The sequence below is a fragment of the Papaver somniferum genome, chromosome 5 (genome assembly GCF_003573695.1).
Source record: "Papaver somniferum cultivar HN1 chromosome 5, ASM357369v1, whole genome shotgun sequence".
Lineage (NCBI taxonomy): Eukaryota > Viridiplantae > Streptophyta > Magnoliopsida > Ranunculales > Papaveraceae > Papaver > Papaver somniferum.
Window position 1 is genome coordinate 136,827,869 of NC_039362.1, and position 27,102 is coordinate 136,854,970.

Below are 27,102 nucleotides of genomic sequence, written 5' to 3' on the forward strand. Positions count from 1 at the left end.
AACCAGCTATACGTATGTGATACAGAATTGGCACAAGAAGCCAACCATTAGAAGAACATCTTTTTTGAACAAGAGCATAAAAATGATGCACAGAAGAATGAGGTGTCGAAAAGTGAACAAATACCCAAAAAAGAATGACAATGAATTGGACTCGGAAATGATCACTAATTTGATCTCTATGTTGGATGCTAATAATGCATATGCATAGACATTCAGGATGGACAGGAAAAGATTGCAAGACAAACCTGCAGTTGAATTAAGCTTGCGAATCATTAGTCGACGAAAACGGGATGCTGGGCAATATAACCTTCCAACGTGTTCTGAAGTGGCAGCTTTTTGATGGCGCAGACTCTCACGGATGATGATGTGTACAAGGATATTATATTTGAACATAAGAAACAGGTCACCATAGGGAGTATTATGCATTTAGGCCACAGCAACGGCTCTGTGAGGGACAGACTTTATTCGGCGGTGGTCGATTGTTTCAGCAATATTGAGTTGATGCTTATGCATTATTGAAGAATGTCGACTTAAGGGGTGAGAAAGAATTTCTGTATTCTGTATATAGAAATAATGCCGTAATAAATGATGGTTTCAGTCACATTTTACATTAGTCATACTAAGCAAGGTAATGTATGAAATCTGGCACTTAGTAATCGTCTTTCAGGAACAAAAGCATGACCAGTCCCTACTAACAGTACACTCATCAATCGATGCTTGAATTTGGGGTTTAATTTGTAAGTGCTTTCCTTGGGTAGGTTAAATTTTTTGAATACTTGGGGTTTGATTCTTGAAAAGTTTTCTTTATGGAATTTGATTGGCAAGCCTGATAAATCACACAATATCATTCCTTCTGGATAAACATATTTTTCGGCTTTTGTGAGTTGTTCAACTGAGGCTGGTAGTGTTAACATTACCAGGATACTACATTCGTGAATATTTGTGTTTGTCGAGTTCAGATTTTCTTAGTAATGTAGAATGTTAGAGTGCGTTGGTGCCATCAGTTGACGCTATTTTTTCCTCCCTCCAATAAACAGTTCAAGTTCGCGAACAGTGAAATCTATACGTGTGTATCCCTAGGAATATTCCACAAAGAGTTGAGAACAGAACAGAGCATGGTAAATTTTCATTTCCAAGATTAAAAAAATAAAAGGGGTAAATAGATCCATCATTTATTTCCTTCTTATTATTATTATTAGGACATTGGAAAGACAAGACCAGAGATCCATCATTATCAACTTAGAGAGTGACCCTATTGCCAACAACAACAACAACCTTGTAGCCGAGCAGGACGACACAAACAAACGCCTCCGAGTGATTTGCATTTCTGAATACACTCCTGTCGCGCATCATTTGCTACTGCTCCTGCAACATCTGTGTAACCATGCATCCATTAGTTAGTTGATTGTACATTAGTAACTTAAACAAGGCTACATTTAAGATTTCAATTGGAAGATATACATATGCATATTTATACTAACCAGTAACTGGTCTTGCAGCTGCCTCGGCAGAGTACGAAAAAGCCACAAGAAGCAAGCATAATAAGCTCAGAGCCACAACCTGCTGAGTCTTCGAACTGGCCATCTTCTTTGAGATTCTGGGGTCGGATTTCACTGGTAGTCTAAATTAGATTGTTCCTATATGCAACCAATATTTATAGTGGCTTCTCAGCAGGTTCACGCTACATGTTGAATTTAGGAAGCATGTGAAGATTATTTTCTTGCATGCAATATATGAAGATTATTTTCTCGCATGCAATATATATTTTGTTTAAATGCATTACATTAATTGACTTGCTTAAAAAAGGAATAAACAAGTGTAGCCAGCTGGTGATGAAGATCGTTCGTTCTTCCCTCAATTGGATTGATCAAGCTTTTATTTTATTTTTTGATACGATGATCAAGCTTTTATGGTGCAAGGGTTTTCATAGAATTTTGTATTTAATTAGGAAATTAAATCGTATATATGTTGTTTATTTTCTCTTATTTATGGTTCCTCCTAAATATGTAAACATTATTAGAGTTATAAATAGTATAATCTCTTTGTCTTCTTTCACGGAACCCAGAAATCTCCTTCCCATAATCAATATTTTCATGATGTACAATATTAATTTTAGGATCTATAATATTTATACGATGTTTCTTGTTTATGCGGCAAGGATTAACTCCAGTGGAGTATTGTCTACCACTATTCTGTGACCTAGCTCTTCTCATTCTTCCCCTTTCACGGACACTGGAAAATTCATTCCAGGCACAATGGGTCTTTTGTTCTCTGTTTCGGCGAGGCCCTGATTAAATTATCTTTTGACTAGACCTAAATTTTGTACCCATTTCTCTTGTATGCATGCACATGAAGGTTTTGTCCGAAACTCATAATTTCCCTTCGAAAGTATCAATCTCAGAGCAAGTTTCTTCACAATCTCAGAGCAAGTTTGCTGCAATTGGAGAAAAAGCTTGAGAAAGTCAGGCGCTGGATATTGGTTTAGGATTTAAAACAATATTTGTTTTCTCTAATGCTAGTTTTGCATTTTTGGTGCTTTTGATATCGGCTTAAATTTGTTTATCACATGTAAGTGGAAGGCAATGTGTTGATTTTGCCCTACGGACACGAGCAAGGACTAACGGTTAACTAACACTATATATTGAAGAGAGCTGTACGGGTTTTGGTCTCTTTCCGTAATGATCGAAAACGATCCGGCCATATTCAGGAAGCTTGCTCACTATGCAAATGCATGCATGAATAGAAATGGTTTTCCCCTCGACTGCCATTAAGTTTTGCGACTAAAAGTTGCACCTGTTCACAAATAAAAAGAAATGTCCATAGGACTCGTAAGTCGTGAAGGTTGTAACATTCAAGTACATAACCTTTTGGCATGTGGCTAACTATGAGCTCATTTAGGGGGTAAATAAGAAACTGGATTGTGGGTCATAAGTCAAAATTTTCTCTCTAATCTCAACAATTACAATGCGGTTTTTTTTTTTTTTTTTTTTTATAGAAAGGAAGGATATATATATTAAAGAAATAAAGAATATTTACCGAATATATATAAGGTAAGTCAACAAACTTAAAAACCAAGAAAAACTAGAAAAAGATTTATCTCATAACATAATATCTTCCCAGTGAAAGAGAATTTGATTCATTGAATATCCTTTGAAGATTTCCTTAGAAGAACACCAAAGATGAATATCCAGCTTCATAGCACACAGTAAATCATCCTTGCTCTTATGTTTTCTAACCCTTCTTCCTTGAACTCTTCCGTTCCTCTCTAACCATAATTTTCAGCAAATAGCTATAGGAATTAGTTTCCAAATTATCTTGTACTTCTCAGAAACCCCATAAAGACACCGACTCTTTAACAAACCTTGAAGACTGCTCTGCCCCACCCACTTCACTTTCAACGAGTTGATGAAGTAATCCGAGAAGAACTTAACCCAATCACAATTACAATGCGGTTATTGAGTCACTGGGAAAATTTAGGATACAACCGTACGTAATTGTTGTTGCGTTGTAAATTTTGGTGTTTGGTCCCAAGGGCACCTATTGGGTTATTTATTTTGGGCCACGATCCAGCTGATTTGTATGGTAGTCAACTCGTCGAATATACAACGGCGAGGGAAATATTGAGTCGCAGTGCAGATTTTTAAGGTTTCATGGAATTCAACTTCTAGGGATTCATGAGTCTATTAAAGGTTTTCGATAACTTAAGTTAAAACTCAGTTTATTAATGCACATTTCAAGATTATACGAAGAAGAAGAAACAATGTCAAGCATTCCGGAGGAGATATATTTCGAAATCTTTCTGAAGGTACCAGCAGTGAAATCACTATTAGCTTGTAAGTGTGTATGCAAGACATGGTTTCACATAATTTCCAACCCTGATTTTATTAAGATGCAACTTAATCTTAGTATCCAGAGAAACAACCCTAATCTCATGCTTCAAGCAGAGAAACATATCTGGCGTCGCCGTAAGGACCGTAAGGTACTCTACTCCATATGTCATGATTCATTGACCTCATTATTGTCAACGGACGAATTTCTTGATTATGCAGTTGAATTGGATCACCCACTCAAATTCTTAGGTTTTTCAGTTAAACTTATGTGTTGTTGTGATGGTCTGGTTTGCCTATGGTTCCACAACCGCAAGAGGCAGTTCTTTTGTCTTTGGAATCCAACAACAAGGGAGTACAAGATATTACCAAAATCAAAGATATATCAAGTTTGTATGGTTACTCTTGGTTATGATTATAAGAGTAACACTTACAAGGTACTAGCCAGTTCGGGGAGTTTATTCGAAGTCTATTCGTTAGGATTAAAGTCATGGAAAAGCATTGAAAACGTACCTTATGAAGTTTATGCGTGCAATAGGCCATCCGGGGTGCTTGTTAATGGAAATTTGCATTGGTTAGCCACAAAGAAAGGCTACTCTGATGTTCTAGTCTCTCTAGATATTAGCAATGAGATTTTTATTGAAATAGAACCACCAAAAGAAACTTATGGCCTTTTTTATAATTTGGGGACGTTAGAAGGGTGCCTTTGTTTACTCTTATTTGACGACGATGACGATCATCTTAATATATGGGTAATGCAGAATTATGTAGTTCAAGAATCTTGGACTAAACGTTTTATTGTGAAGCATAAACAAATTGTAGATGATGGTAATCTGAGGTTTATGATTTGGCCTTTTGAGAGTGGTGAGGTACTGATTGGGAGTGTTACTATTGGTACTGCTGGTCTAGTTGTATATGACCCTGATTATGAAAGTGTTAAAGAGCCAAACATTTCTAGTTTATTCTCGCACCAACAAGAGCTTTATTTTGAAAGCTTAGTTTCGCTCGAGTCGAGAACTTATGTAGGGGAGAAGAACAAAATGAAAAACAAGAAGAAGGTGAGGAATCGAATGGAAAAGAATATATAAAAAGGAGATGAAGAAGAGAGCGTCAGAATATATTTTTTTCAGTCCTTGTAATTTATCTTAGTTCGCCTATGTCGTCACTAAGATATCCAGCGTTGTGGGATTAAAACTCAAGCCAAATTTTTTAATCTCTATGATGTAGGAGTCGTAGGACTAAACTCCATAGTAAACACGTCGAAGACAATGCATTTTTCATTTTGGAATGTCAAGCATTCCAGACAAACTCTAAGATGAGTACATGCATGACATCCTTTTAAGATTACATGTGAAATCGTTACTTGCACGTACTTGCAAAAATTGGTTTGAAATAATTTCTAGCTTTGATTTTGTAATTAGATTACCCATTCAAATCCTTACATTATTCAAAAATGGTTTTTTGTTTGCTTGCTTTCCAATTTCACTTGCGCTTGCAGCCAAAGCTGCAAAGAAGTCCGGCTGTATTGTTCACTGAACAGGTGCCCAATTAACGCATGTTTGCATGGTTTATAACTTTATCCGTAATTCGTTGTTATTGGCTTCGTCATATCGGTCGTTATTCCAGAAACATCAATTTTAGATGTCAATTAGATGAGATTTTTGTTAGCGGGAGAGCAAAAAGCGATCTGAGAAGAGCAGAAATCGCGGTCGACTCGCTAACTAGGACCTAGTTACTACATTATTCGAGCTCGGACCAAATTACTCATACTAAATACACCTAATACTCGGGTAAAATTCGTGATCTTTCTTCTGCCTAATCAATTCCACCATTGACGTTAATGGAACATGACCCGATAGGAATATAGCAGAAACCAAGATGGAAACTAGAGAAAATAGCAATCTTGATAACAAAATTCTAAATAAGTTTTATATTTCTCCAATATAAAATTGGAAACACAACTTCTTAACAATCTCTATCTTAGCACTAAATGTATACACATAATTCATCACTCGCCACGTGTCTAAAGAGTCACACGTGGAAGACCCATAGCTCGAGACATCAAGGCACGATGCCACTATCAACACCCAAGGGGCATCTGTCATCTATATATAATCATCATCGAACTGATCTGATGGTTAAGAATCACGGAGCACCGAAAGAACGAGCCACCGAGAAGTACTGAAGAGCACCCGAAGTTCTACTTTATCCCATCTCGAGGAAGATCCAAAATCAATGGTGAGGATTGGTCTCACTGACGAGGATGGGACAAGGGCATCCGACACCTGTCTGACGCGTGCGGACCATCCAAACCACCCGCATTAAATACCCTAAGCATAGGGTACGTGTCAATCATCCTGTGGAAGAGAAAGAGGCAACCCTTAGTTGCCGCACATGGCCGTTGAAGCCTTCGTCAAGAACGAAGATACCAGCGGGATTAGCACAGAAATTAAGAAGATAAAGTTGCAATTATCTCTAACAATGGACCCCATGTATCATCCCTATAAATACCCCTCTCCACTAAGAGAAAAGGGGTCGACCATTTTTCAATAGGAATAGGATATCTTAAAGAGAGAGAAATAGGAAGAGTAAGTATGAGTTCCATTTCCCCCTAGCTTCGTGATTCAGAGAATTGTTTAACCATCATTGTAACTCTTCAATACATAGTGCAACTCCAACCCCCGTGGATGTAGGCCTTAGTGCTGAACCATGTAAATCATTGTCTCGCTTACATTCAACACTTTACTTTTTGTCTTATCGTTATGTTTTGATCGTATGCACCGTTCGATCTAATCCCCAGTGACCAGACGATGACGAGCCCGAAGGCTAAGAGTCTGATATTGTTTGTGAGCACGTGGATGCCATCGTAATTTATGTGTTCACAATCTGGCGCTAGAAACAGGGACACTAGTCCCGGTAAAAGATTTATCTTTCCCTGTGATCTTGCTTTTTGGCTCTCAGCACTATTCCCCCTATAATGGTGTTTTGAGCGGTTTACATTTAAGTTTCGAATAACTCACCCGCGTTGTCTTTGAAAAAACGTTCCAGGACTATGATGTCTTTTAGATCAATGTACTTCTGCAAAAAGCATTATAGATCCATGTTATCCTTGACAAAACCTTTTCGGATCTATATTTTTCCCCACTAGTAAAATGATTTCTATGAAAAAACCTTTCGTTAAGAGTTTTCATTATCCTCATACATTTTCTAACAAAACACATGCTGAAGCTAGGCGCACATCTATAAAACCTGTGGACTTGTCACTTTTCTCTAAGTATTGCTAAATCTGTCAGTAGATCTATGTTTACAATGATCGGATCTACATTTCCCCCTGAAGACTTTGAAAACTTTTAAATACCCACTGTGATCTCTTCGAGATGTGTTCTCTTCAAAAACGCTTAAAGGCACCTTTTGGTTTGTGCCCTTTTTCTTTGAACAAACTTTGCTAACAAAATCAACATGGCTTTTGTTTTTTCGACTACGTCTTATTTTTGTAGGAAAGTTAGAGATGGAGAAAACGAAGAAAGTGGGAAAAACCAAAGCCTCATCAAAAGAAACACCAAGGACCACTCTAGCGGTAACACGCAGCAAGCAATAGGGAGAAAAATCGAAGGTAGCCAACCAGAAGCCAGATGCCGCAGAAATCACCTCACCATTGAATGCTAATACCGTAGCAACAGCGGCCCTCAAAGCGGCAGCAGCCAAAGCCGATGCAGCAAAGACGATGGAAGCTAGTCGAACTCATGAGCAGCGGGAAGGTTTTGCAGAGTCAACAATGGATCAACCGGCCTTCGGAATACCACCAACGAACGATCAAAACCAAGACCTGCCAGCTACTCAACCTTTGTTGATAGTGAATCAGCCAACGCCCTCACACGTGGATCCACCAGTAGTTACTCCTGATCCTCCCCCTCCTTTAATCCGTACAGTAGACGAAGGTCACACCGTGGCTATTGAAGGACAGGGGCGGACCGGAACCCAAAATCAAGGATCGAACCATTACCCTCAATTGTTGGCCGAGCTTGAGGAACTAAAAAAGAACCAGCGGGTATACACGGATGCTGTAGCACTACTGGCTCGGGAAAATCAAGAACTCAAGGATAGGATCGCCATAAGCATAGGAATGGCACGCCAACATGACGAAGAAAACTCAAAGGCACCGGAGCCCAATCGTGACCGAAGAATCATTGTGACCAACGCCAACAATCCAGAACCATTAAACCAAAGTCCGGCCAGAGGAAACATATTATCCGATCCAGATTATGTCCCCGAAGATTCAGATTATTTCGATAGTGAAAACCGAAGATCAGGACGATCCACAACAAGAGACGACCACCAGCAGGCGATTTAGGACCTTCGTGCGGATATGATGGCTGAAATAAAGCAGTTGAAAGCTAGATAAGGGGGAGGAAGACTATAAGAGGTGATGAAAGAAGCTAACACCACACCACTGACCCACCACCTGGCCAAAGCTCTTATCCCTCAAAAGTGTCTCGTTCCAGCATTCGAATGTTACGACGGATCAAGCGACCCTGCAGCTCATCTTCGGTACTATACTCGCATCTTAGCCCGATGGGAGAAAAACGATGCAGTCCTCTGCAGATATTTTCCTTCAAGTCTAAAAGGATCGGCACTATCTTGGTTTGACAACCTACCGCCCAACTCCATCGATTCCTACATCCAGCTCACTGAGAAATTCTTAAGAACGTACATGTATAACAAGGCTGTCAATGCCGGGATGGACAAGCTCTTTTCGCTGGAAATAACTTACAAGGATACAGTCAGGGAATATACCGACAGATGGCACAAGATTTATCAAGCTATAGTGAACATAGATCCATTGGTTAGCATTAATTGTTACAAGTGGGGTTTAGATAGGATGAGCCCACTATTCGTCGAGATCCATGGAAGTGTGCCAACAACCGAAGGATATCTTCGAATCATCATCGAGAAGCATGCCCGTTTGGAAGAAATTCAGCGAGAAAATCCAAGGGCTCAAATGCAGAGATCGCATCTCACCAACTCAGTGGAACAAGTCAGCGGATCCAAAAGGAGTAACTCAGCGGAACGTCCACGCGAAGATGGTAGAGGGAGAAGAGATGATCGTCGGCGTGATGATCGTAAATTCGAAGACCAAGTCTTCACAAAGTTGAATACCAACTACACTCGCATCCTACGAGAAATCAAGGATCGAGAAGGCCTGGAATGGCCTTGGTCGAAAGGGAAGCAGCCTCCGAGATCAGAAAAATCAAGGGATTACTGCGAGTACCACTGCTTCAACGGGTACCAAACCGAGAAATGCAAGAATCTCAAAATAATGATCGAGAAGTTGATTATTGTGGACCACTACTACGATGTTTATCAAGAGAGGAAGGGAATCGTATTTTGAAAGATATCCACAGAGGGGACGCAGGTAACCACAGCGGAATAAGATCATTGGCGGATAAAGCAAAAATGAAGGGGTACTATTGGCCGCATATAATACGAGATGCCGCCAGGATGTCCAGGATATGCGAGGAATGTCAGCGGTTTGCTAAGAAGATTCATGCTCCTGCCACAAAGCTAAATTCTGTAGATAGTCCTTGGTCATTCTCGAAATGGGGCATAGACACGTTGGACCCCTGATTGAAGTTCAGGGAAAAGAGGATTCTTAATCGTAACCACAGACTACTTCAGCAAATGGGTGGAGGCCAAATCCCTAGATAGAATCCGAGACGTGGACGTATTCACATTCATCTTTCAGAACATCATTTTCAGGTTTGGCATTCCCGGAGAAATTGTCTCTGATAAAGGCAAGCAATTACAAGGGAAAAACATAAATACGTTCTTTGATACTTTCAAGATAAGGAAGAACAAATCAACCCCCATTTACCCACAGAGTAATGGCCAGGCCGAAGCTAAAAATAAGACCCTTGGTATTATCCTCAAGAAGCAATTGGACGAACACAAAGGACGATGGTGCGAATAATTACACAATGTGCTATGGGCATACCGAACAACACGAAGGTCCGCCACGGGTGAATCACCGTTCCTCCTTACTTACGGAGCCGAAGCAGTCATCCAGACAGAAATTATCGTTCCAACCACAAAAACCGAAGCATGGGAGAAGAACCTCACGGCAGATATGATGCTGGAAAGGCTCGACGTTATAGAAGAAATGAGGGAGACAGCATTGAAAAGGATGGAGAACTACCAACGAAGGTTGGCCAGAGAATACAACAAGAAAGTTGAGCTTAGAAACTTTGTAGAAGGACGGTATGTGCTAAGAACCATGCCACAATACCAGCGAGAGAAAAAGTGGGGCAAGTTAGCACCAATATGGGGAGGACCGTTTGTAATACATGACATCGCCGGGAGTGGATCGTACTACCTGCGTAATCTAAAATGAGAAGTCCTCAGGTACCCATGGAACGCTAAATACCTCAAGCCATATTATCCATAAAGCCATGCAGCTCTGCATCTGCGTGAAGAGTACCAGAAGAAGAAGACAACGTACCAGAAGGTGATGGAGTTCCAACGACGCGATGGAATGGATGTGGAGCGACCGTTGGATGATGAGATACATCAAAATTGACGACGAAGATCGGGGTTAGGTGCTATGATGTTAGACAGGGACTTCAAAGTTCGATGTACTCTGATGAAGCGACCGTTGGATGATGGAATGGATCCTATCTGACGGCTAAAGAGAGAAGCGGGTTTGGGATTTGAATTTAGGCTTAGGAAATGGATTTGAGTTTGGGAAATGAGTTTGGGCTTGGGATAAGTTGAGCCCACTTATTCTTTAAGAAAAATTCTTCCTCTTCAAGACCACTTCTAGTTGATCCGGCTCTTGCAAACATCAATCTTCGCTGCCTTTCTGCGGGAGTCTTTGCCGTTTCTTTGCTCTTTTCGCTCCGTGAGTTAACCAGGCTTTATTTAGTACCTAAAAATGCAAAATTAATTGAGAAAAGTATTTATTCTTGAAAAAAACGAAAACACAGAATATGGGATAAAATGGAGCGTTAGTGCACAAATGATGAGTTAAATGCCAATAAAAAGGTGCAAATATATACAATATTTGGCACTCATCAGTACTGGATCTGGTGGTCGATCGATACACCTTATTTCTACTTACGCAAGGTGAAAGCCTTTTCGCTAACATTATTGCCAATATTTTGGCTGCAGGTGGTCGCGTGAAAACGCGATGAATCATTTCAGATAGAAGGTGAAAAGAAAGAATTTTTTGATGGTAAAGAAGAGTGCCGAGAAACACCGATTATGTCAACGAGCTTCACCGAGATGGAATGCGCATCAACGAGTTCCATGGAGGTAATTCACTTAACTTCTATTCCCATAAAACTTCAGTTATAGGGGTAGGTAATAATTCACTCACCTGTTGAAGAGAAGTGGCACTGAAACAAGATGACAGTGTCAGTAATTTTGATGTTTAGGATACATTTTTACTCCAAATTCTTAATCAAAAAGGTATACTTCATATTAGAGTTTTCCGAATTTGAAAGCAGTTGGTAAATTGGGTTTTATACCCTAAAATGTTGAGCTTACTTATCTTAGATTATTTTTGTGACTAATTCTATTCATTTCTAGGATAAAGACAATTAGTCTTTAAAAAATGAAAATTATATTCATATGGATACTCTTTTTGCAGGTCCAGGGAAAAGTATTACTGGTATTTAGGTGGATGATTCAAGGTGTATGTGGATTTAGTGCTACTTGACTTTTCTTTGGATTTTATGAATTTTTGTAGATGTGTACATGTTTATATACCAGTGTAAACTAAGATTTTTTAGAAAATGAAAAGTATATAGTCATATGGGTACTCTTTTTGTAGCTAACGCAAAGAGCTTCCCAAATCTATAAAATTCGTAAATTTTGGACAAACGGTTCAAAAGATAAATTGCTTTTTAATTTTTTTTATGTTAACTAAAATTGCTGACATCACATAAGTCAATGTGGACTAAATTGCAAATATTTGGACTAAATTGTAAATGATAAGGGTTATTAATGTACTTTCCCATATTTTGGACTAATTTGTACCTAGTTGACTCGGACTGGGCTAATCTATATTTTTGGACTGCCTTTTGGACTAAACCGTAATTTTCCCATTCTCACCACGTCTAAATCATAACCTATACCTAATTCTATTCTCCTAGGCTCCTGCCTTCCCTCCTTATACTAAAACTCTAAAAACCCTACTGAGACTCTGAACAAAATCGTAAAAGAAATGAGAGATATACAACAACGCTGAATCGGGGGCCATGGAAATTAATCGGGGGCCAGGATACATTTTATATCCACACCAAAAGATATACGGGGCTTTCAAAATGATGGTGAAATAACTATTTTAACCTTCTTTAATAACTTCTTCCCATTCTTCTTCTTCTCCGCTCCCTCTCTCCCACTGTCTCCCATTCCATTAACGACTTCTGAGAAAAAAAATTCTCACTGATTCATCGTCGTAAGTGAACTAAAATCCCTTAATCTAAGTTGGGTTTGCGTTTTAATTTGATTTGTTGATTGAAAAATTAGGTTTTCAACTGCAAAATTGCAGTTACAGTTCCAGGGTCGTTAACCACGGTTTTTTATTGCTTAACGATTTTTGATATGCATGTTGAATTGATGAAAAATTGTTAACCATTAGGGTGTAGTAGATAACGACCCTAAACCTGGTTTTCTGCCCTAGAATAGTGTCGCCTAGGGATTTCTAAATCGTTAACGATTCTTCTCGACGATCCTTTTTAAATACGAACGACTTTGTCTTATGCAGAACCACCTCTCTGTCCAAAATAGTGATAGGGTCGTCAATATATTTCTAAAGCATTAACGATTCTTTGTTTGACAACCCCTTTATGAAACTAATGACTCTATATGATACAAAATTTGTTCCCTGTTCAAAAAATAAGAAGGGTCGTCATGTCAAATGGTTGTAGTCGTTAACTATGTTGAAGGGTCGTCATGTCAAATTTTTGAAGTCGTTCACGATGTTGAAGGGTCGTTTGGTATTATAAATTTTTCCTGCCGACCCTTGATCTATGAAATGGATCGCTAGGGTCGTCAATATATAGGAATACCTAATTAACGACCCTAAGAGTAACATCTTCAGAGAGTAAAAAGTTTTAGAGTCGTTGGGTTCTAAACATATTAAGTTAACGACTCTATATGACCTAACTAGCTGGAGTCGTCAATTATATCACACTTGGTTGACGATTTTTCATAACCTGCAAAAGTTGCAGGTTTGAATCGTCAAAGGTTGTGTCAAGTAATTGACAACTCCTTAGAGTAGTTCGTTTATTACCCTTTCGACTTAAAGACCCTCACTCTGAGTAGTTGCATAGTATACATGAATCGACCACTTGGGGCATCATTCATACAATTGAAGAGTATAAGAAGTTTACCTGATTTTTTTGAGCTTCGGGTTCTTCATTTTGAGCAATATGATTCCTATTTGCTTGCAATAACAATCGGAAACCAATCTAACTCCCAAGGCATATGTTATCGGTCGAGGTTATTTATGGATCCAAACTTCAGTTTTCTTTAACTTTGTTTTTGAAAGTGGTAGATTCAAATGGGTTTGCAGCTCACGTATTCTGTCTGTCAAATGGTTACTAGATCACGTGTTTTTTTGTTTTTTTGTTTTGTCAGATGGTTACTTGATCACGTATTATATTCACTATACATATATGAATTTTTTTCCTCCCTTTGCTTGCTATACTTGATAGGTATCACTTCAGGTTTTTTTTTAACTTTGTTTTTGAAAGTCGTAAATTCAAAGATTGCGTGTGTTTTTTTTTGTCAGATGGTTACTAGATCACGTATCAGGTTTTCTTTTTGATTTGTCAGATAGTTACTTGATCACGTATTATGTTTTCTTTTTGTAAAATGGAATGGTAGATTTTGATGAGAGCGTAAGGTTAATCAGATTGTGAATCGTATTCACTGCATAATTTTTGTAAATGGTATATACATGTGATTCTTTTTCTCCTTGCGTTGCTAGCTTATAAAAATGCGAGTTAGAATACCTGGATAGATATTATGTATTCTCAAGTGGAAGGTATTGACGAGCAAGTCAAACATCGTATACTATCCAGGATATTTGGTTATAAACAAGTTTGTGCTAGGGAGAACAGGAAGCTTGGCGAACAATATATACCTGGATACTAGGAGAGCAGCAAAGCGGTATTTTTTTCTGGATGAAGAAATACCATTAGAATCCGAGAGTATAGATGTTGAGAATTCTATGATTATGATCATTGGTATTAAGTTTCACTAAATTAAAATATTAACACTTGCTTCATATGAGTCTGACGAAACTTTGCTTGGACATTATCAAAATCATATGGCTGTGCTAACAGAAATATAATGCATGCTTTAGAGACAAATTCATATGGCTTTGCTTGAGAGTAGCATATGAATTATTGAGTGTATACTTACGTATAGTATCTGTTACTAATTACTCTTTTAATACTTTGTCTATTTGGGACATTTTCACACGATTAGGCGTCAAAAAAGTGGAAATTGAACTATTGTCCCTACTTTTGATGGGCCTTCATAAATATCATTTTCATCAATAATTATATCCCTAGGCCTGTTAGAATAAACTGATTTCATTTATAATCCCATAAATACCCTCGCTATATTTTAGTTTAAAGAATAACACATCGTTTCATTTTTTTATTTCAGATCTGAGTTTCTTCTGTCGCTTCTCCTCTTTTAGCCATCACATCCTCCATCGCCGTCTTTCTCCATCTCTTTTCCGGCGAACATGATGATGATGATAATGGATGGTGGTCGCGGAAGATATCAAATCTCTATTAATCAATTTGTCCAAATTATTTATCTTATTAGATTCACACATTTCTGTTGCATTTGGTGATAATGGTGTTGGTGGCAGCGATGGTCAAGGAATATGTCAAATCGTTGTTTCTTTAGTTGATTGTGGTGGTGGCGGTGGCAGCGAAAGAGGGTATTGAATCTATGTTCCATCAATTGATGACGGTGATGTTGGTGGTGGTGATGGAGGGAAAAAATAGTGAAGATGTTGGTGGTTATTTCTCTTCTTTTATCCTGACTGATTGAAGTAGATTTTGTTTTCCGATTCCGACCAGCAACAGTAGGAATTGAAGGTGCGTATGGATTCAAGGTCGTGGTGGTGATAATGGAGATGAAAAGGAGTTAGAACGATGAATTTGATGATGGAGATTGGGGTGGTTTTTGTTAAAATGATGAAATTGGTAGTGGAGAGGTTAGAATAATAGTTGTAATAAGGTTGGGTTAATGAAATTGGTGATGTAGACAGTGGTAGGTGGTGGTGGAGATTGAGTGTAATTGTTGGTGGTGGCGATAGTGAGATTGGAATAATAAATTTGTGGCGGAGATACTGTTATTGGTAGTCTAAGAAGATTTGGGAATTGGTGGGGGTTTGAAGTTGGTGGGCATGTAGTTGATAGGATTATAGGAGTAGAAATGGAGTTGTTGGTGTTGTTTTGTGTTTATGTTCAGATTGAGATCTTGGTCTTGTAGTTGTTGTTGTTTATGAAGCTACTTGTGATTATAAATTATTGTTGGTTATATGTTTTTATGGGATCAACTCCTGTTGTTGATCCAATTTTTTATTGGATCAACTACTGTTGTTGATCCAGTTATGGGATAAATTCCAGTTGTTGATCCAATTTTTATGGGATCAACTACTGTTATTGATCTTTTCAACTCTTATTTGTTGACAACATTTTCTTGGATTAGTATAATCATACTTGTAGTTTAAATCATGTAAATTTCTTCCAGTGTTGAATTTGTGGTGCAATGGTAGCATGGCTGACTCTATGTCAGATAATGCGTGTTCGAGTCAAGCCAAGTTCACTCCATTTACATGGATCAACTTTCATTGTTGATTCAATTTAGGGGGTCTACTACCAAATTTAGGGGGTCAACTACCATTGTTGATCCCATATATCGGATCAACTTGTACTGTTTATCCTTTTTTTTCTGGATCAACTACCATTGTTGATCCACTAAATTGGATCAACTTCTATTGTTGATCCTTTTTTATTTGGATCAACTACTGTTGTTGATATAAAAATATGTGAACAAGTGGTGGCTGCGGCGGCGGCAGATTAGTGGTGGTGGCAGCGACGAGGAACTAGTGGTGGTGGAGGACTGGTGGTGATGTAATGGTGGTGGTGAAGGAGCGGTGGTGAAATATTAGTGGTGGTGGCGGTTGGTAGGTGGTGGTTATTGAACGGTTTGAATGTTGGTGGTGGTGGTGAAGCGGCATAGGAAGAAATTTGTTCCATTTTGAAATAAAGAAAAATATTAAATGGGTGAGGGTTTTAAGATAATCTAATTTTAAATGGATAAAGTTATTAAAAAGTATGGACATATTTATTGTTGTATAAGGATATATTTATTGGGGCTCAAAAGTAGGGACATATAAATAATGTACCCGTCAAAAAATCCGATTTTGGCGCACCGCCAGCTTATACATGCAAACACTGTGGTGGCACAGTTTGGTACCAAGAGAGGACTAAACGATCAAAAATTACCGACTGTGGGGTTTAGCATATGCTGTTCCGGAGGTAATGTTGTACTCCCACTTCTTAGGGATTTTCCAGATTATCTAGAGGGATTGCTGGACTTTAATGGTGGACAACAGTCATCTAAGTTTAGGTAAAACATCAGGGCGTACAATTGTATGCTTGCTTTTACCTCAAACGGAGTCATATTTAGTGGCAACGGTCAAGGTCGACCAACAATCACAAGATAGGTTCTCTGGTGCCTCCTGTGAACAAGGAACCAGATTACAACCAGCTATACGTATGTGATACAGAATTGGCACAAGAAGCCAACCATTAGAAGAACATCTTTTTTGAACAAGAGCATAAAAATGATGCACAGAAGAATGAGGTGTCGAAAAGTGAACAAATACCCAAAAAAGAATGACAATGAATTGGACTCGGAAATGATCACTAATTTGATCTCTATGTTGGATGCTAATAATGCATATGCATAGACATTCAGGATGGACAGGAAAAGATTGCAAGACAAACCTGCAGTTGAATTAAGCTTGCGAATCATTAGTCGACGAAAACGGGATGCTGGGCAATATAACCTTCCAACGTGTTCTGAAGTGGCAGCTTTTTGATGGCGCAGACTCTCACGGATGATGATGTGTACAAGGATATTATATTTGAACATAAGAAACAGGTCACCATAGGGAGTATTATGCATTTAGGCCACAGCAACGGCTCTGTGAGGGACAGACTTTATTCGGCGGTGGTCGATTGTTTCAGCAATATTGAGTTGATGCTTATGCATTATTGAAGAATGTCGACTTAAGGGGTGAGAAAGAATTTCTGTATTCTGTATATAGAAATAATGCCGTAATAAATGATGGTTTCAGTCACATTTTACATTAGTCATACTAAGCAAGGTAATGTATGAAATCTGGCACTTAGTAATCGTCTTTCAGGAACAAAAGCATGACCAGTCCCTACTAACAGTACACTCATCAATCGATGCTTGAATTTGGGGTTTAATTTGTAAGTGCTTTCCTTGGGTAGGTTAAATTTTTTGAATACTTGGGGTTTGATTCTTGAAAAGTTTTCTTTATGGAATTTGATTGGCAAGCCTGATAAATCACACAATATCATTCCTTCTGGATAAACATATTTTTCGGCTTTTGTGAGTTGTTCAACTGAGGCTGGTAGTGTTAACATTACCAGGATACTACATTCGTGAATATTTGTGTTTGTCGAGTTCAGATTTTCTTAGTAATGTAGAATGTTAGAGTGCGTTGGTGCCATCAGTTGACGCTATTTTTTCCTCCCTCCAATAAACAGTTCAAGTTCGCGAACAGTGAAATCTATACGTGTGTATCCCTAGGAATATTCCACAAAGAGTTGAGAACAGAACAGAGCATGGTAAATTTTCATTTCCAAGATTAAAAAAATAAAAGGGGTAAATAGATCCATCATTTATTTCCTTCTTATTATTATTATTAGGACATTGGAAAGACAAGACCAGAGATCCATCATTATCAACTTAGAGAGTGACCCTATTGCCAACAACAACAACAACCTTGTAGCCGAGCAGGACGACACAAACAAACGCCTCCGAGTGATTTGCATTTCTGAATACACTCCTGTCGCGCATCATTTGCTACTGCTCCTGCAACATCTGTGTAACCATGCATCCATTAGTTAGTTGATTGTACATTAGTAACTTAAACAAGGCTACATTTAAGATTTCAATTGGAAGATATACATATGCATATTTATACTAACCAGTAACTGGTCTTGCAGCTGCCTCGGCAGAGTACGAAAAAGCCACAAGAAGCAAGCATAATAAGCTCAGAGCCACAACCTGCTGAGTCTTCGAACTGGCCATCTTCTTTGAGATTCTGGGGTCGGATTTCACTGGTAGTCTAAATTAGATTGTTCCTATATGCAACCAATATTTATAGTGGCTTCTCAGCAGGTTCACGCTACATGTTGAATTTAGGAAGCATGTGAAGATTATTTTCTTGCATGCAATATATGAAGATTATTTTCTCGCATGCAATATATATTTTGTTTAAATGCATTACATAATTGACTTGCTTAAAAAAGGAATAAACAGTGTAGCCAGCTGGTGATGAAGATCGTCGTTCTTCCCTCAATTGGATTGATCAAGCTTTTATTTTATTTTTTGATACGATGATCAAGCTTTTATGGTGCAAGGGTTTTCATAGAATTTTGTATTTAATTAGGAAATTAAATCGTATATATTGTTTTTTCTCTTATTTATGGTTCCTCCTAAATATGTAAACATTATTAGAGTTATAAATATAATCTCTTGTCTTCTTTCACGGAACCCAGAAATCTCCTTCCCATAATCAATATTTTCATGATGTACAATATTAATTTTAGGATCTATAATATTTATACGATGTTTCTTGTTTATGATGCGGCAAGGATTAACTCCAGTGGAGTATTGTCTACCACTATTCTGTGACCTAGCTTTCATTCTTCCCCTTTCACGGACACTGGAAAATTCATTCCAGGCACAATGGGTCTTTGTTCTCTGTTTCGGCGAGGCCCTGATTAAATTATCTTTTGACTAGACCTAAATTTTGTACCCATTTCTCTTGTATGCATGCACATGAAGGTTTTGTCCGAAACTCATAATTTCCCTTCGAAAGTATCAATCTCAGAGCAAGTTTCTTCACAATCTCAGAGCAAGTTTGCTGCAATTGGAGAAAAAGCTTGAGAAAGTCAGGCGCTGGATATTGGTTTAGGATTTAAAACAATATTTGTTTTCTCTAATGCTAGTTTTGCATTTTTGGTGCTTTTGATATCGGCTTAAATTTGTTTATCACATGTAAGTGGAAGGCAATGTGTTGATTTTGCCCTACGGACACGAGCAAGGACTAACGGTTAACTAACACTATATATTGAAGAGAGCTGTACGGGTTTTGGTCTCTTTCCGTAATGATCGAAAACGATCCGGCCATATTCAGGAAGCTTGCTCACTATGCAAATGCATGCATGAATAGAAATGGTTTTCCCCTCGACTGCCATTAAGTTTTGCGACTAAAAGTTGCACCTGTTCACAAATAAAAAGAAATGTCCATAGGACTCGTAAGTCGTGAAGGTTGTAACATTCAAGTACATAACCTTTTGGCATGTGGCTAACTATGAGCTCATTTAGGGGGTAAATAAGAAACTGGATTGTGGGTCATAAGTCAAAATTTTCTCTCTAATCTCAACAATTACAATGCGGTTTTTTTTTTTTTTTTTTCTTTATAGAAAGGAAGGATATATATATTAAAGAAATAAAGAATATTTACCGAATATATATAAGGTAAGTCAAAAGACTAAAAAACCAAGAAAAACTAGAAAAAGATTTATCCCATAACATAATATCTTCCCAGTGAAAGAGAATTTGATTCATTGAATATCCTTTGAAGATTTCCTTAGAAGAACATCAAAGATGAATATCCATCTTCATAGCACACAGTAAATCATCCTTGCTCTTATGTTTTCTAACCCTTCTTCCTTGAACTCTTCCGTTCCTCTCTAACCATAATTTTCAGCAAATAGCTATAGGAATTAGTTTCCAAATTATCCTGTACTTTTCAGAAACCCCATAAAGACACCAACTCTTTAACAAACCTTGAAGACTGCTCTGCCCCACCCACTTCACTTTCAACGAGTTGATGAAGTAATCCGAGAAGAACGTAACCCAATCACAATTGCAATGCGGTTATTGAGTCACTGGGAAAATTTAGGATACAACCGTACGTAATTGTTGTTGCGTGGTTAGAGATGGCAAACGGGCGGGCCGGGACTGGCTTGTTACGGGTTACACGGGTTCGGGTTAACACGGGTCAAAACCCGCGGGTTGATATTCTTCACGGGTGGTCATTTCTTCAACCCGCACCCGTAACGGGTTAAACCTGCGGGTTCACGGGTTAACCCGTTTATGGTGAGTCAACTCGCCAGAAACCGATTTGACAGAGTTTCCTCAGTTTCCTGGTTTATTTTCGGCCACATTCAGGCCATCTAAAGCAGTTTCCCTGCAACCTAACATTCATCTAACTCATTCACTGCACTCGCACATTCAAGATCAAGACATTACACACTGCTACATTACACACTGCTACAATCTCTACTTCAATAGCAACAACAACAATTGCGGAAGGAGAAAGAAAAGAAGAACATCAGTACAACACCACCATATGAAAGAAACTAAAAAATGGAAAACAATGTCATACACCATCACTAATTAAGGGGTCAAAAAAATCCAAGAATTTATTAAAAAGGTTCACGCTTCCTAACTGACTGTAAACGCTTCCTAGTGAATGACTCCTTAACTGACTGTAAACGCTTCCTCTTCCTGGAAGAACGTCGAAGGTCTGTCCCACCTGACTGTAAACGAAAGCAAGAAAGGGGGAATGATAATAAGTCAGCGACAAGGAAACTTCCATTTTTAATAAGCATATACATGCCAAATAAATTCAGAATCAAATGTGGCACAAATGACACTAGCTGAAATTGCTCAACAAGTACAAACCCATCTTTTCACAAAATCCTTGAAAGTCGAAACCACTACTCTACTATATGTTATAAAAAGAACAAAGAACAAAAAGATTCACCCCACAAGCCAAGATATATAACATTCTCTGAAGTTCAAAATAGCGATAAATATTTCCACCCAACATTTTACTTAACCAACCAAACAGCCACCAGTTCCACTTCGCTGGCTAAACAATCTAGCTTGTCAACTTGTCAGTTACATAAAGCTGACAATACAATCCCAATAATATTATTGTGTACCTATAACCAAAATTGCCATTTTATAGGAATCCAAATACTCGTTTCATATAACTGACATGCACACCTAAATTATTAAAACCAACTGAAAGAGTGGAATCTGTCTTTTCATTTCTTTTTCTCTAATTCAAGCTAAAATTCTTAGTGTTGGCAAAAATGAGATAGGCTTTTGCCATTGTAACTTACATTTTTATACAAAACAACATCACTGACTGCCCAATTTCAAAGAATACTTCACCAAAATCACAAGTCTATATAATCAATTACTAGGTTAATACAAAAACTAATCAATTGAATAGGTTATCTGCATCAACATTAACTAGAACAAAAAACCAAATGAGGGATAACTAATCAATTGAATGGGTCTGTATATATTTCTTTACTTTAATACCAAAAATCTAAATTTTGATTAGTATAATTAAACAAGATTGCATATAATTCTTCGGCTTGTTTGGTTTTAGCATGGGGATTAATTAGATTTACATACCGGTGGCGTCACAGAATAAAAGAAAAATGCAGAACACTGAGAAAAATACCTATCTAACATCGATGCACAAGGTTGGTGTATGGTATTTCACAAATAACTGCCAAGAAAGAAGAACAATTAGTATATCACACAAAATAAAAAATCAATTCAAAATCGAACTCAGATTCAAAATCAATTTCAGATTCAAAATCAAGGCAATCAAAATCTATTCAAGAAGAATAATCTTTGAAAATTGAAATAGAACAGAGAGAGACTTACCAATTCTATATGATCAATATCCAACAAATCCTTGTTTCATCTAACAAATCGATTACTAGATTAAAGGGGCTTCTGTAAATATTGACCATTTAATGGCAAAGAGCTTCTGTAAATATGATCAAAAACACGTCAAGAAGGTGAAGGGTATGAATTTCTTTGAAGATTACGTATCCAAATTTGAAGATTCGGCTGCCGAAGAACGGAGGAGAAGAGAAGGAGCAGAAGAAGAAAAGAGAATGATATCTCTTCATTTAGGTTTAGGTTTATCCTTTTATACCTTTAACGTATGGATAAGATTAACCCTAGAATAATCTAACGGTAGGGATTAAATATAACTTATTAATTAGGTGTTGTAGACAGGTTGACGGGTTTAACCCGCGGGTTTACGGGACGGGACGGATAAACCCGTTTTCTCACAAACCGCTATTTATCCAACCCGCGCCCGGCTTGTTTAGGACCAAGCCAAGCCGGGCTCGGGTTTTCACGGGCCGGGTACGGGTTAATCCGCAAGTTTCAGCTTGTTTGCCAGCTCTATGCGTGGTAAATTTTGGTGTTTGGTCCCAAGGGCACCTATTGGGTTATTTATTTTGGGCCACGATCCAGCTGATTTGTATGGTAGTCAACTCGTCGAATATACAACGGCGAGGGAAATATTGAGTCGCAGTGCAGATTTTTAAGGTTTCATGGAATTCAACTTCTATGGATTCATGAGTCTATTAAAGGTTTTCGATAACTTAAGTTAAAACTCAGTTTATTAATGCACATTTCAAGATTATACGAAGAAGAAGAAACAATGTCAAGCATTCCGGAGGAGATATATTTCGAAATCTTTCTGAAGGTACCAGCAGTGAAATCACTATTAGCTTGTAAGTATGTATGCAAGACATGGTTTCACATAATTTCCAACCCTTATTTTATTAAGATGCAACTTAATCTTACTATCCAGAGAAACAACCCTAATCTCATGCTTCAAGCAGAGAAACATATCTGGCGTCGCCGTAAGGACCGTAAGGTACTCTACTCCATATGTCATGATTCATTGACCTCATTATTGTCAACGGACGAATTTCTTGATTATGCAGTTGAATTGGATCATCCACTCAAATTCTTAGGTTTTTCAGTTAAACTTATGTGTTGTTGTGATGGTCTGGTTTTCCTATAGTTCCGCAACCGCAAGAGGCAGTTCTTTTGTCTTTGGAATCCAACAACAAGGGAGTACAAGATATTACCAAAATCAAAGATATATCAAGTTTGTATGGTTACTCTTGGTTATGATTATAAGAGTAACACTTACAAGGTACTAGCCAGTTCGGGGAGTTTATTCGAAGTATTTTCGTTAGGATTAAAGTCATGGAAAAGCATTAAAAACGTACCTTATAAAGTTTATGCGTGCAATAAGACATCCGGGGTGCTTGTTAATGGAAATTTGCATTGGTTAGCCACAAAGAAAGGCTACTGTAATATGGTGGCTGAAACAACTTCACACCTTTTCTGGGATTGCCTTTCGATGTTTTCAGAAAAGTTGGACCACTTCTTCAGGCAAGGAAGTTTGGAAATGCATCCCACCTTTTCTGCTACCCTCTCTTTCTTCTCTTAATATTATTGCTAACTGGAAAGGCTTACTATTTGAATGGTTGAACCTCCTCCTTAAATCTGTTTTGTCTCATTTTTTAGTCTTATCCGTCAGTACATATACAACATACTATAATATATGTTTCGATCCTCTTATTTTTCATAGTTCTGTCACATATTCTTGTCTTGCAATTGAGTTTGGCCACTTCTTTGACATGAAGTTCAGTTTTTAGTTCATGACTCCGCAGTATGTATATGTCAAACTGATATAAACTTCTTTTAATTCTGTTTTATTCACAATTTTGCCACTTCTTTTGGTTCGTGCAGCTTCAAAAACTAAGGAGGCATTAGCACATACACAAAACAAAGGGAACCAGATCAGTGTAAATGGGGGTTCCCCTCGAAATGGTAATACTAGTGCCTACCTAAACGGGAACGTTGAGGATTTTCAGGCTGTTGCTTCAACTGGCAATGGATCAGTTAAGGTAGGTTCAACGATGCCTTTTTTGAATGCTCTCCAACATCACAGTTGTAAACGTTAATGGCAGATATTTGCCTGCACTTGCATTTTCAGTTATGGAGCTTTGACAGTCATGATTAACACATTACATGTGATGAACAAAATTAATTGTTGGATAAATTTTCCTGTTGTTACGTCCCAACTCAGTATCATCAATTTATGTTGGCATGGGTAGAAAATTTTAACTTCCCACTTTCTCATCAACAGCAAGATCAAGTTCCTGGAGTTCATATTGTTCCTTCGTCCCTGTTTGGAATTGGTGCCTACAGTCTGCCTGGACAGGTTGTTGCGCTGCATCCCTTTGTTATGCAGCAGCAAGGTGCTCCACCCTCTGTAACATCAGCCAACACGCACATTCCTCAATCTCATGTTGGCCAACTTCAGTCAGGGCCTGCAATTTCATTCCATCCACAGTGGGAGAACCAGCAGGTAAAGGATGAAGTAATTGTACAACTTGTCGTTCTATATAATGTTGCTTGTGATCTCTTAAACCATTTCGTTTCCATTTAGGCTGTACCAGAGAGCTCACAGGTATCAAGTCAGAGTCAATATCAAATGCCCCAAACTGAGCAAGGATCTGGTGCTCGTTACGAATACGAGCTTACTGCTGATTTGTAAAAAGTGCAGCAGATATGTACTCAAATTTTAAGCATGGTGGCAGATATGTACTCAAATTTGTAACACAAATTTAGCAGATATGTACTCAAATTTGTGGTATTTTATATGTTTTAATTAAATTTGGACCTCCCGATAAATAAAATCTCGATTTGGTAGAAGTATGTTATTTAACACATATTTAACCAGTAGGGTATATTAGTCATTTCCATGTTTTCAAAAAACTTTGGACCCTAGGATAAGAATAAAATCCGGTTGGACACTCCTATAAATAACCTTATGGGCTTAGGACCAAGCAAAAAAATTTCCTTGATTTTTTTGTTATGGCAACCGGTTCATGAGAGACTTCCAACTATAAAGAATTTGGTTAGAAGAAATATACGACGGTCAGGTTTGGGAAGGAATTGGTGTTATCTTATTTCTGTAATATGGTGGCTGAAACAACTTCTCACCTTTTCTGGGATTGCCTTTCGATGTTTTCAGAAAAGTTGGACCACTTCTTCAGGCAAGGAAGTTTGGAAATGCATCCCACCTTTTCTGCTACCCTCTCTTTCTTCTCTTAATATTATTGCTAACTGGAAAGGCTTACTGTTTGAATGGTTGAACCTCCTCCTTAAATCTGTTTTCGCTTGTGTTGCCTGGTGGCTTGTCTGTTATTGTTGCAGCTTTTTAATTTTCCTTCTTTTTTAATTTATTTTCTATTTATTTTTCTTATGCATTTCATGTGTTTTGTGCTGATTTACCACTTGACGACATTGGATGGGAAATTTGACACAATGGGCGTTTTCCTGAGATCTGAAAAAACGAAACACGTCCCCAAGATAAGCCTTTTTTATGGGGTATTTTTCCACTTTGCCCAAAGAAATATCGAAAGCTAAAGAAGGATGGAAACAAATCAAATTAGATATATCATATATTGATCATGATTATGATTTTCTTTTCCTTAGAACAATTTCTGTGTCTAAACCCAACCCATCAACATTTATAACATGCACAACATCACAAACCTTAAACAAACCAACTAATCCGTCAACATTAAATAGATCATTAGCTGAATATTTATCTCCCCGTTTAGATACCGCCACGTGTAGAACACAAATACCACCAGGCTTCAACGTCCGTTCGATTTCACCCACATATTTACTCGGATATAATGCATGATCAAACACGTTTGAAAACTCGAAATCAAATGTAGAATTCTTGAATGGTTGGTCATGAAAATCTCCTTGTATAACTAATGGTGGAAATGGAACTAAATCAATACCAACCGAGTCGGAAACACCGACACGTTTTAACGCGGCAACTTCTTGTCCGACTCGAGCACGGATGCATAGCGATTTAGAATGGTTGGCAAGGAGATTTTGGTTTTTCAGTTTGTTGAAGAATTTTGAGAATACTTCGATTTTACGTTCCCAGTCCCTTGTTACCCATAAGTTTCTCAGTTTTGGATTCAGGGTTTTGTTTAATTGGTGCTTTAGATATGAATCATAGGTGTTGAAACCATTACGCATTCTGAGGTTGGCATGGTTTTGAAGACTGGACGTCGGGGGGACAATATTAATGGTGGATTTGATGTGTTGATTATGAAGAGATAGAAGTTGACCAGAAAAGAGAAAGATTATGAAAATAAGAGAAAGGAAAACAGAGAGTAAGAAGAATTTGTAGATGAGAGGTTTTGTTGCTTGGGTAGAACTAGTTGCTTTCATGGTGTTTCTATGGTTTTGTTACTACTACCTGCAAAGCTGGTAGCTTTGTTGCATGTAACAGAGATTTTGGTGTCTTTCTAGAAAAGACCTGTGTGTTTTTGTAATCTTTGGGATTCTCAATGCTTTTGTCGATACAAACTAGAAATTTCAGACTTTCTTTGTTTGGTCTTCCCTCCCTCTGGTTTTCTTTGTCTTGACATGCTTTCTTCGGTTTTTTATCTCTCACTAAATTGGAATATAATTGCATATCTGACTAAAAAAAATACACCCCATGTAAACCCTTGACTGAGTGAAATAAACTTGACCTTTGAAACGTTCCATTGTGAGGTTTCCTCTGTAAATGACACTTTAACAGATTCAAAACTCCGAGTTATACTGAACCCATACTGAATTCAAATTAAAATGTGAACTGAAGTTTCTAAGACTATTAACTCAAGAGTTGTTTCCCCTTTGTTTCGTTACAATCCCCAAGTACTTAAATCACTGAAAACCATGTCTGCACAGAAGAACAAGCTTCCAGCTTAGGTAGGAGACTACGCCAGCCAATTAGCGACCTCATTTGCAAGATGCGCGTGGCCTTGAGCAAATTCATGGAAAGCAAGGCCCAAATCTGATGTCTTTTGCTCTATAAAAAGAACAACTTCGCTCATTAGCCACACACCACTATCATCTCAAATTTTCTTGTTGCTTCTTCACCCGCCTTCAACCGAAACAGATAATCCACATTAACCACGTTATTGGGATGAAACAGGTATCACTGTGGAACACCCATGATAACCCAAAACTCAGCCACAAACTTATGTGTGACATT

At 38.0% G+C, this 27,102-nt stretch overlaps 3 protein-coding genes and 2 long non-coding RNA genes across 5 annotated transcripts; 2 read left to right on the top strand and 3 right to left on the bottom strand.

The window, feature by feature from the left end:
- Window positions 1-1,097: 1,097 nt before the first annotated feature.
- LOC113277853 lies at window positions 1,098-1,659 on the bottom strand. The gene is made up of 2 exons (XR_003325170.1): window positions 1,482-1,659; window positions 1,098-1,374 (listed from the first exon to the last, which is right to left on the bottom strand). It is a non-coding gene; the product is annotated as an uncharacterized LOC113277853 (long non-coding RNA).
- A 2,230-nt stretch (window positions 1,660-3,889) lies between these two features.
- LOC113279670 (F-box protein CPR1-like) lies at window positions 3,890-5,379 on the top strand. The gene is made up of 2 exons (XM_026528345.1): window positions 3,890-4,885; window positions 5,326-5,379. Exons 1-2 carry the CDS (start codon window positions 3,890-3,892, stop codon window positions 5,377-5,379), a joined length of 1,050 nt encoding a protein of 349 aa, XP_026384130.1.
- A 2,874-nt stretch (window positions 5,380-8,253) lies between these two features.
- Window positions 8,254-9,216, top strand: LOC113279671. Its single transcript, XM_026528346.1, has one exon. The coding sequence runs from the start codon at window positions 8,254-8,256 to the stop codon at window positions 9,214-9,216; it is 963 nt and encodes a 320-aa protein (XP_026384131.1).
- An 8,503-nt stretch (window positions 9,217-17,719) lies between these two features.
- On the bottom strand, window positions 17,720-18,281 carry LOC113277854. Its single transcript, XR_003325171.1, has 2 exons — window positions 18,104-18,281; window positions 17,720-17,996 (listed from the first exon to the last, which is right to left on the bottom strand). It is a non-coding gene; the product is annotated as an uncharacterized LOC113277854 (long non-coding RNA).
- Window positions 18,282-24,998: 6,717 nt separating this feature from the next.
- Window positions 24,999-26,305, bottom strand: LOC113277855. Its single transcript, XM_026526828.1, has one exon. The coding sequence runs from the start codon at window positions 26,289-26,291 to the stop codon at window positions 25,512-25,514; it is 780 nt and encodes a 259-aa protein (XP_026382613.1). The 5' UTR covers window positions 26,292-26,305; the 3' UTR covers window positions 24,999-25,511.
- Window positions 26,306-27,102: the final 797 nt, after the last annotated feature.

What these genes read in the sequence shown, in the direction of transcription:
- LOC113279670 (XM_026528345.1), top strand. Translation starts at nt 3,890, where the DNA reads ATGCAACTTAATCTTAGTATCCAGAGAAACAACCCTAATCTCATGCTT. An exon ending in AAATGAAAAACAAGAAGAAG is followed by an intron (nt 4,886 to 5,325) that starts GTGAGGAATCGA and finishes TTGCGCTTGCAG; the next exon opens with CCAAAGCTGCAAAGAAGTCC.
- LOC113279671 (XM_026528346.1), top strand. Translation starts at nt 8,254, where the DNA reads ATGAAAGAAGCTAACACCACACCACTGACCCACCACCTGGCCAAAGCT.
- LOC113277855 (XM_026526828.1), bottom strand. Translation starts at nt 26,291, where the DNA reads ATGAAAGCAACTAGTTCTACCCAAGCAACAAAACCTCTCATCTACAAA.